The sequence below is a fragment of the Tauraco erythrolophus genome, chromosome 27 (genome assembly GCF_009769465.1).
Source record: "Tauraco erythrolophus isolate bTauEry1 chromosome 27, bTauEry1.pri, whole genome shotgun sequence".
Taxonomy (NCBI): domain Eukaryota; kingdom Metazoa; phylum Chordata; class Aves; order Musophagiformes; family Musophagidae; genus Tauraco; species Tauraco erythrolophus.
Window position 1 is genome coordinate 4,324,937 of NC_141491.1, and position 10,090 is coordinate 4,335,026.

The 10,090-nt window shown below is 54.8% G+C and overlaps 1 protein-coding gene across 2 annotated transcripts; it reads right to left on the minus strand.

Annotated features, from left to right (window-relative positions):
• Positions 1-1,201: 1,201 nt before the first annotated feature.
• On the minus strand, positions 1,202-7,787 carry RPS10 (ribosomal protein S10). Of its 2 annotated transcripts, none has more exons than XM_086627469.1 (6): positions 7,747-7,787; positions 6,676-6,825; positions 6,057-6,228; positions 2,171-2,248; positions 1,738-1,793; positions 1,202-1,290 (listed from the first exon to the last, which is right to left on the minus strand). In XM_086627469.1, exons 2-6 carry the CDS (start codon positions 6,823-6,825, stop codon positions 1,249-1,251), a joined length of 498 nt encoding a protein of 165 aa, XP_086483595.1. In that variant the 5' UTR covers positions 7,747-7,787; the 3' UTR covers positions 1,202-1,248. The 2 variants fall into 2 exon arrangements, with proteins under 2 accessions (XP_086483595.1, XP_086483596.1); XM_086627470.1 differs by lacking the exon at positions 7,747-7,787 and adding an exon at positions 7,110-7,241.
• Between the last annotated feature and the right edge of the window lie 2,303 nt (positions 7,788-10,090).

A 10,090-nucleotide genomic window follows, 5' to 3' on the forward strand; every position in this document is an offset into this window, starting at 1 on the left:
CTTTGTATTAATTGCCACACGCTTAAGTACTGCAAGTCATTTTAAATAGTTGCTTAATTTCACACGAAGCTGAATGTTTTGCTGAACACAACACTGGTTCCCAAACAGAATCACAACTATAAATGCATAGTAGCAGGTGTAAACATAACCACTCACTGTAGGATAAAATAAGCAGAAACTCGGAACAAAAAGACCCAGTAGATGCAGACAACCCAGAAGCTCACAAATATCACCAGCAAAGTTGAAAAAACAGCTGCTTTAATGCACATTCCCATTAAGAATAAGGCTGTAAAGTGCATCCTGGCTAAATCCATTCACCTGGGATTCAACAGGTTAGTCTGGATTAGCTTTAGCTAAATCACAACCTACAAACTTCAACAGAGGCAGATGGATCAGTTAAAGATTTGAAACACCTACTCTCTCCCTACAGTTCCAGCTCCTTCGGGAATAAAATAAATTCATAATCACATGACCACCATTTCCCTCACCCCAAACTAGGACCGGAGTGAACTCCTTTCCCCTTGGGTTAGTGTCTAGCACTTCTGTGAGATTAAGGCTGCCCTGAACAAGACACCATTACCACACCGCAGAAACCCATTCCCAATTAGCATCAGCCCGTTATTAGTTGCCGGGTGACATCTACTGGCAGGCTGCACACTGCAGGGGACCCCGGCCTGCACCTCCCTGCCCCAGCTCCACTCAGCTCCAGACAGCAGGTGCTGTTACAACCACCCCATCTTTCTTAAGCCATGGTTAATTAACCCAGTGATTTCACAACCGGGGTAAAGGAAATGCTCACCTGCCTGCGCTGGTTGTGTCCGATTCACAGAGCACCTTGGGCCAAGACAGCTGAACTTGCTGAGTTTTGTCTGCAAAATAGAATTGTCTCTCAGCCCAGATTTGCTGCATTACTGGGAATTACTAGAAATGAGTGTCTTCCTGGGCAGAGCAGAAAAACTGCCTGCAGCGCTTCTGCCTTGCCATGAAACAACGCTCCTCGTCCTCCATAGAACCTCCTCTACGTGCTAGCAAAGCCTATGTTGGTACCCACCAAACCTACAAAGTTCCTTTTCTATAACCTGTTTTCTAATTACAAGTTATTCCACTACTGTTGTTACACATGCCAAAGATTTGAGTCACCTCTCTGCTACGTGAGCTCTAGATTTATGCACTTAAATAAGACACAGTGATGCAACTCAGATGGCATTTTCACCTATTTTATTATACACAAAACATGAGCAGGAAGTTCTACTGAGGAGGCTGACCACGTCCACGACCAAATCCACCTCTCTGGAACAGAAAAGGAAGAGCATTAGAAGTCACCGTATTAAGCAAGTGACAGCAGCAAGTACACAGCAGCAAGAACCACCAACATCATAAAAGACTTAGCTGTCTTTCCTCAACTTCACATCACTTTAATAAGCATCCCCTGCTCCAAAAGCACAGCCTAACCTTCATCTGTTTGAGACTAGCTACCTGACAGAGGTTAACCAGATGAGTGATACTACGAACAAAATCATTCCATCCCAGCCAGCTCTGTAGATCATGTCTAAAACTCTTCTATTTCTGAAGTATAAAATCATGCATTCCCTTCCCTTCCTTTCCCTCACGCAATCAGAGCCCAACACCTAACCCTGGCTGGCACACCCGAGAAGCACCACATGCAGATACGACCTATCCGGTTTCTCCCACTCAGAGCCTCAATAAAAGCAGCAAATCTCGAATGCAAATACTCACAAACTGGAATTCAGTGGCTGCTCCAGCACCAGCCTCGGCCTTCTTGTCAGCACCAGCTGAAGAGAGAGGAGAAGGAGTTACTAACCAAAGAATACGCTCCCCAAGTACAGTGCTCCTGCTTGGAATCAAAGACAACTAAAACTGAGGCTAAACATAGCAAAGTAAAATAGATACTACTGAGACTGTTGGAGAGTTACTGAACCCACCCCAGAGAAAATCCCATGGTCCAGCTTGACAAAATTCAAGACTCCTATCCATAAGCAGATACAGATGAACTCTGTTGTGCAAATGTCTCAGCTATGCCAAGAGTCTAATTCTCCCCTTTTCTTCTTCTTGAAAGGAGGCCAGTACTGAAGACAGCTCTCCCAGAGAGATAACCTGCACAAAGAGCAAGGTCAGCCTGATATTCCCACAGCAACACACGGACACTCACGTGGAACGGCACTGCGTCTGTACGTGTCCCTGTCAGCTTCTCCCCGAGTGAGACGTGCGGGGCGTTCACCTTCCAGACCTGTACGAGAAAAGAGCAACACCAAATGCATTGCTTAGCCAGGACACAAACAACCCATTCCCTGGGTGATCCTGCATCTCAAGGTGGAGAAAAGCCCTCCAGGTAAGCACTGCATCACATCCACCAGCAGAACTGCCCCTTGGGCAGCTCGGTGTATATGAACGCAAACAAAAAAGTGATAATATACAGCAAACTTCACTTTAAGGGCGAAATCTGCACCAGCTTATGCTTGGGTTGAAGTTAAGTAATGTGAAAAATGGATTTACAGCATCACCTCAACCATCTTCTGGCCTTCAAATAAAGAGTCAAAAATTAATGATAGTTAAAAAAAAATCAGAAATATGGGGAATCTGTCATGTCTGACAAGCTTGTTCACAGCTAAGTCACAAACTGCACGACATTCTGATCCTGACAGTCACACCATCAGTATCACAAATCCTCCACAACGGAAGATTAATAAAACTAAAAGCAGATTATCTATGTAACGTCAGGTTAACAGCAGACAGGAAACAAGGAGATGTGGTGGAACTGCCAGCCTCTGTGCGACTCTCACGAGGTTCCCCCAGAGCATCGATGACAAAACACACTCCCACAGCACCAGACCAAAGTCTTCACGCTCAGCAGGGAGACACATGTAAGAGCAGCTGCTGCCTGGTGCACCTCGGTGTACTTACTAGCAGTCTCAAGCAGGCTGCAAGAAGAAACACAAACCACTTCTACAGGTTTGATTTACACTCTGGGCAGTAGTTTTCCCACACAAAACTCGTAACAGATGAGTCTGTCACAAGGGGAAACACTGCTCAGTGATGTGCAAACAAACTGTTTAACTTATTCTACCAGTACTTCCATGTCCTTCCTTTCTGGCAGGGTTAAACCATTCCAGTACAACTCCTAGCCAATGTTTTGTTTTGTTTTTTGAACTTCAGGTCTGTCCATCCTTAATTTCTAACAGTTCAGTTACATTTTTAACAAACACAAACTGCAAATGTCAAATACATAACTCTACTCAAATCCCCTCTACTCTGCTCTCCTGAGAGCCCCCCCGCAGTGCCGTGTTCAGCTCTGGGGTCCCCAACACAAGAAGGAGATGGAGCTGCTGGAGCGGGTCCAGAGGAGGCCACGAAGATGATCTGAGGGCTGGAGCACCTCTGCTATGGAGACAGGCTGAGAGAGTTGGGGCTGTTCGGCCTGGAGAAGAGAAGGCTCTGGGGAGACCTTCCAATACCTAAAGGGGCTACAAGAAAGCTGGAGAGGGGCTTTGGACAAGGCCGTGTAGTGACAGGACATGGGGCAATGGTTTTAAACTGGAAGAGGGGAGATTTCAATGGGATATAAGGAAGAAATTCTTTCCTCTGAGGGTGGTGAGGCACTGGAACAGGTTGCCCAGAGAAGCTGTGGCTGCCCCATCCCTGGAAGTGTTCAAGGCCAGGCTGGATGAGGCTTTGGACAACCTGGTGTCGTGGAGGGTGTCCCTGCCCATGGCAGGGGGGTTGGACCTAGATGACCTTTGAGGTCCCTTCCAACCCAAACCATTCCATAACTCCATAACAGTCTAAAACCTGCTCTAGACTAACTATTCCAGCTTGTGCACCAAGCCTCACTTGAGAAAGTCAGTAGAACTGCATGGAAATACCAGAAAAGACCCCAAAACTCCAAGAGGTCAAGCAACACCCATAAGCTTGGATTCAGTACCACCATTCACACACAGCTCTGTGACTCCTCGTCTGCTGCAGCCTCAAGCAGGTAATCCACAGAAAAACAGCACGGGAAAAGCCAATTCCTGCAGCCCCACCCACTAACCCTGCCAAGGGGTGGACTGAACACGGTCACTGGCACCGCACAGGTCTGTGATGCTGCAAAGTGGAGCTCCCTTGCTGCAGAAACCCGGAGCAGATTTTAACCAGGGACTGGAAGTCCCATCCTCCCAGTAGATATGCAATTTCTTTAGCTCACTGGATAAACACAACATCTAAAGAATAAATTCTGTAACATCCAAAGCTACTCAGAGATCAAAGAAACCATCATCTTCCTCGCTTCAATACAATTCTCTTCTTTGAAGCAGACGGTGCTACAGTTTTGTTAGGCTAAAACCAAGTTGCAGGTGAACTCCTCAGCACCCCAAGCCCACAGCCTTCGGCCTCAACGCAGTGTCCAGTACTTGGGGACAGGACACAATGTAGCTCAGAAACAGAAGTGCAGACCCCTAACATCTACCAAAACAGCTCGGTCATGCAGGACTCCCCTTTCACAGAGCAAGTCCTTCTTTAAGGGCAGGAAGACACTCTACCTTGGTAAACACAAGAAGCAACTCCACCATCTCCTGCCTTGAGGGAGAAGAAACGTTTCTTGTCCCTAGAGACCGGGCAATGCTGATCTGCCAACCACAGTAATTTCCTCTCTTCTAAGTTCCCACAAGTTCTGATCTCCCCAAAGATCTCTCAGCGATTTTAAAATCCATATTCTGCACTGTGGCATCTCGTCTCTGCTACCGGGCAAGGAACCAGCAAAACCAAGCAGAAGAGATTCTGCAGAACGTTTCGAAATTCACACAAGCAACGTAACCAGCCTTCCTATTCCACATTATTAGCTTGGAACACAGTAACCTTTTCAAAACTGACCTGAGGGGCACGGTGGCTTCAGCACACTCACCTTAAGTTCTTTATGTTGTGCTAACACACGACTTTGCTCACTAAAAAAGATATCAAAATGGCTCACAAGCCATTCACAGGCCAACACCAAGGATCCACACAGAAAAAGCGCAGCTTCTGCCTTGTGTGGACTACACAGGCAGATTGGCAACCCAAATTTTATTATTTTATATTGCTATTTGCAACCAGAGAAGAATACCTTCTGGGAACACATCCTAGCCATCTGCAGGTGGGTCCAGCTCACACGTTGCAGGGAGGTGCTTGTGCAGAGGCAGCTGCAGGCAATCTGCGAAGTCAGTGTCAGCAGCACATCTGTTTGCATGACCAGCATCTCCTTCACTTCGGGGTATGAAAATCCCACCAAGAAAAGCAATCAGGGCTATGAGCCCAAGGTACCACAAGTGTTTGTGGTGAATCTTTAAAAAGGGAAGGCAGCTTTCATCATGTGATTTCCCTAGTGGCACGTGAAGTGTACGTGATCCAGGCAGAACTGTGGATATCCAGCTTGACCCCAGTACCACAGACAAAGCACACCCAGTACCCAGGATTAGCTTTCACTTTCAGTCATGGAATGTCGTGCCCGGGAGCCACATCCAAATCCAAGTTTGCTCCCCATCTCAGCAATCCTAGCCAAGGCCACTCAACTTTTGCACAAGAGCCTCCAAGCTAGTTCTTCTAAGGATATCTCAGCCAGAGACAAAGGTTCTCTGTACCTGCTGGTCAAGACCATCTCCTGATGGACTGCGGTGATTGCTGCAGGCTCTTCCCAAACGACAAGAACATGGCAGGCAAAGACACTCCCTGCCTCAGCCCTCAACCATGTCTGGGCACCAAGTGGTCCCAGCCTGCGGTTTCCAGTCACTTGTGCTGCCAAGTCCCACACTCACAGCATTTCTCCCAGTCAGTCTCACAACTTTCTTCAGCCCTCTCCAATTTTTCAGCAGGCCAGTGTCAAACACAAAAGCAATAAAATCTATACACATCTATTAATGTTTTTACACCCCAAAATCACAGCAACTCACACCAGCCTGCTCTGGAAGCTGACATTCCGCTGAGCATCCACCACACCTGCGCCAACACACTTAACCCCCAACACACTTAACCCCCTCGTGCCCTGCTCCCCCTGCCGCCTCAGCAGCCGCCCCCCAACCAGTGCTCACCTTTGGGCCGTGGTCTGCCCGTCTCTGGGCGGCTCCGGCGCAAGGTCGCAGGGACGATCTCCGGCGGGAGGTGAAGGTAATCGCGCAGGTACTGGATCCCCTCGTTGGTCAGGTACCAGTAGAAATGCCTCCACGCAAACTGCTCTTTCACATAACCCCGGGATTTCAGAGACTAGAGAGAGAATTCTGGGTTACTTCACAAACAATCCTTATCATCATCACACATCTCTGATCAATACCCTCACCAGATGTTTCTAGGAACATAAAAGCTTGTCGGGGCCACGCAGGGAATGAAAATTCAGAAACAGATAAAAGTTCACATGCACAGGAAAAAATAACAGCATCATTTCCACTCTGTGAGAAAACACAAGACGATGTCACACACACACAGCTTCAAAAACGGAGCTAGAATGAGAAATGACAAAAGAATAACCCTCTGTGTTCTGCAGGGAACAACAAATCCAAGAGGAAACGGCAAAAAGCAGGAAAATGGGAAAACAACTGCAAGAGGAAAGCAGCAGCAAACCAAAGGCAATGGCTGACCACAGTGTTCACAGCTCCACAACAATCCCACGTGCCCAGGTGCCAACTGGCTGCCAGCCCGCCCTCGCCTCCACACCTGCATGGCTTTCATGACGTGGAGGTTGGGCACGTTCTTGTCGACGAGCTCAGGGTGCTTCGGCATGTGGACGTCCTTCTTGGCCACCATCACTCCCTCCTTGAAAAGGAGCTCATAGATGGCGATTCGGTTCTTCTTGGGCATCAACATCTAAACGAGAGGTGAGTGACAGACAGGGAATATTGCTCATCTAAAACCAGTGCGTTCTGGAGTCCACCAGCAGGAATAACACCACTGCTATATGTGAAGAGCTGAACACTCCAGTAACACCCCTCGGATTGCCATCTCCCGTGAGAACCTCCTGAACTACTCTGCAGCACCAGCTCCCGGGTGGGCAGCCCTTCTCTGTGTTTTCCTGCGACGGAAAACACGAGCAATCCCAACTTCTGCTCGTGGAACATTAACCCACGTCGCCATGTGAAAGACCGAACTACCCGGCATCAGCCAAAACAAGAGACAAGGGCTGACGCAGGCGGGGCAGAAACGCGGCTCTTCCCCCAGTGCCGAGGCTGGAGAGCACTGGTGCTGCTGGTGTCCATCCGGGCGGAGCTCGGGAGCAGAGCACACCTCTCGCGCTCGGAGCCGGGCAGCGCACACCGGAGCCGCGCTGCCGCGCCGCACCGAGAGGCCGCTCCGACTCCCGGCGGTGCTTCCCGACACCCTGGCCCGAGCACAGCGGAACCGCGGAGCTCCCGGTGCTCGGGGCCCGGCGGCGTGAGCGGAGCTGCTGAGCGGCGGGGCGCCCTCACCAGCCGCAACGCCCCCCCCCGAGCACGGCAGAGGCCGCGCAGGCCGAGGGGCTCCAGCACGGGGCCCTCTCGGGGCGAAAGGCCCCGGTGCCGCCGCTGGGAACTCATCGGGGCCCCGCCGCCGGTAACGGAACCCTCCCGCGGCCTAGCGCGCCCCGCTCCCTCCCGCCGCGCAAACGCGGGCCAAGACCCTCCTCATCCCGGGAATCTCCCCGCAGCGCGCCGCGCCAGCGCTGCCCGCTGCCGCCGAGCAGCGGCCCCCCGCCCCGGCCCCGGGATGGCGCCGATGCGCGGCCGATGCGGGCCCGGAGCGCGGCCTCACCGTGGCAGCGGCGGCGGGCCCAAGCGCGGAAAGGAGCGCGCACGCGCCGCGCGGCCGCTTCCGGCCTCCCGAAGGCCCCCCCGTGGCGACGCGGGTGGCCGCAGCGCCGCCTGAGCGAGACGCTCAGGCCCCCTCCCGCCCGGGCAGCGGGGTGCCCTTTGCGGTGCCTGCTGGAGCTGCCACCGGCTCGGCGGAGCCAGCGGTGGCCGCCGGCCCGTGTCCCGCTCCGTGTCGGGGCTCCGGCCGCCCCCACAGCCCGTCCCGCCAGCAGCGCCCGTCGGAGCCGTAGAGCCCTGGCCGGGATCCCGGGGAGCCGCGGTCCCACCCCGGCTGCTCCCCGCCGCGCTCACACGCCCGAGCAAAGGGCTGGGGACCCGCCCGCGGCACGCAGAGTACCCGCTGCGGTACGAAACGCCCTGTCGGGAGGCACGGGGGGCACCTGCAGCCCCCCTGCCCGGTCTCTTGGTGCAGGGCGACACGGCGGCCCCAGACGGGGTGCAATGTGCCCCCCGGCCCGGCGCTGCTCCTGCCCTTCTTCGGACGGTCAAACACGGCGGGAGAGACGGGAGCGGGCGGGAGACACCCCCGCTGCGCCCCTCGAACACCCCAAACCCAGGGGGGCTTTGGCGCTTGGCACCCCCCAGCCTCCCTCCGGATGGGGGGAGGAGAGAGAAGGGAGGCTGCGGGGAGGAGGGGAGGGAGGGAGGGGACGAAAGTGCACGGAGAGGATCGGGACCCCCCGCCGCCGCCACCGGCCGGGCCACGTGGGGCTCCCGGCTTATTCCCGTCCGTCTCCGCAGCCGCGTGTTCACCTTGTGCGGCCAAGGAGCCGCTGCGGCGGGACGGCCATTGGTTGGCTAAAAATGCTTCCCTAATCTCCGTGCTGATCTTTACCCCCCTCCTCCCCATCTGCCGTGACCTTCCTGCCGGTGTGCAGCGCCGGGCCCGGCGAGAGGCACCAGCCCGGCTCCGCCAGCGTCCCCACGTCCCAAAGGTACCGCCATGCGGCTCCCGGACGGATCCGGGGCCGACTCGGCTCCCGGCGAGGCACGAGGTTGGCGTCGGTGGGTTGGCCGGGGCTCGCCGCAGCGAGGGTTGTGCGGCGGGTGACGGTGGCGGTGTCCCCAGGCGGTGGATGGGATGTTGGGGCTCAGCGCGCCGTGGCAGTGCCATCACCCCGAGGCTCTCCGGTGGTCCCCGGCTGGTGGTGGGTTTGAAATGGGTTGCCCTCCTGCGCCGGTGGTTGTTTGCTGGGAAATGAAACCCGCTTTGGCAGAGAATCCCTGACCCATTTTAGGCCTTTTCCAACTTCTACCTGATTGTCCCCAGTGGAACTGGCTGTCTGACTCAGTTTCCCCCCAGGTTTCAGGTTCACCCATTTTTCCTGGCTTTGTGACATCTGGCAGGGTGGGAAGGCAGTGTGGGTCCCGCAGGTCCCTGCCTGACTGCCTGCACTTCCCAGGAGAGCTGGGGTCTGGTGTAAAGCAGCAGTGGATGGCAGGGGTCTGGGCAGGGGTCTGGGCAAGGGTCTGGGCAGGGGTCTGGGCAGGGGTCTGGGCAGGGAATGGAGTTTCTGGGGGGCTCATGAGACATGGCACCATGGGGCCGGTGGGATGCAGCACATGCCCGCCCTTGCACAGCCCTGCTCTGTGCACTGTGCCCATGGCCCCCATAGCCCACCCAGGCATCCACCACACCCAGGGCTCCCAGGGGTCTTCCGAGGGGGGGGCTTCTAGCCCCAAACACTGACCATGGGGCCAGGGATGCCCAGAGCCAGGCTGGGAGCTGGCACGACTGGTAGATCAGCCACTCTCAGCTTCGGGCACGGAGTCCCTCCAGCCCCTATGGATGCATAAGGGAGGGCTGTGACCCCGGCCAGAACAGCCTGCAGTGGGGAGGCTGGCAGCAACTGTGCTCGTCTTCACCCCCCACCTCCCTGGGATGCATTTAGCATCGTCTTACCTGGTGAGAAACAGGCTCTTGCTCCAAGCCCTGCGGTCAAAGGGGTTCAGCCTGTGCCAGCAGCCCAGCTCTGGGGTGGTCTGGAGCCAAGCTCGCGGCAGAGCCCCCCCGGAGCTCCCTAATCCCGTCAGCTGCAGGGGCACGGCCAGGCACCATGATGCCCGAGCAGCTGGCGGGGAGCTGAGGCTCCGCAAGGCGGCTTAGGCTGAGCCCGGGCGCTGCCGGGGGGCTCTGCCTTCTCAGCTGCAGGCAGGGGCCAATGCTCCCCCCACCCCAAGCCCACATTTGCCCCTGGGGTGTGAGCTCTGGAGGCACACGGGGCAATGGAGCTGTGATTTTGGGGCTGCACTAGGGTGAGCAGGGTGGTCGGCGGGACCCCTGC

Bases quoted from the DNA above. Each gene is read 5' to 3' on its own strand.
- RPS10 (XM_086627469.1), bottom strand. From the start codon at position 6,825: ATGTTGATGCCCAAGAAGAACCGAATCGCCATCTATGAGCTCCTTTTC. The intron at 1,794-2,170 runs GTGAGTGTCCGT...CTCTCTCTTCAG, and splicing joins CAGACGCAGTGCCGTTCCAC to CTGGTGCTGACAAGAAGGCC. The intron at 1,291-1,737 runs GTGAGTATTTGC...TTTCTGTTCCAG, and splicing joins CAGCCACTGAATTCCAGTTT to AGAGGTGGATTTGGTCGTGG.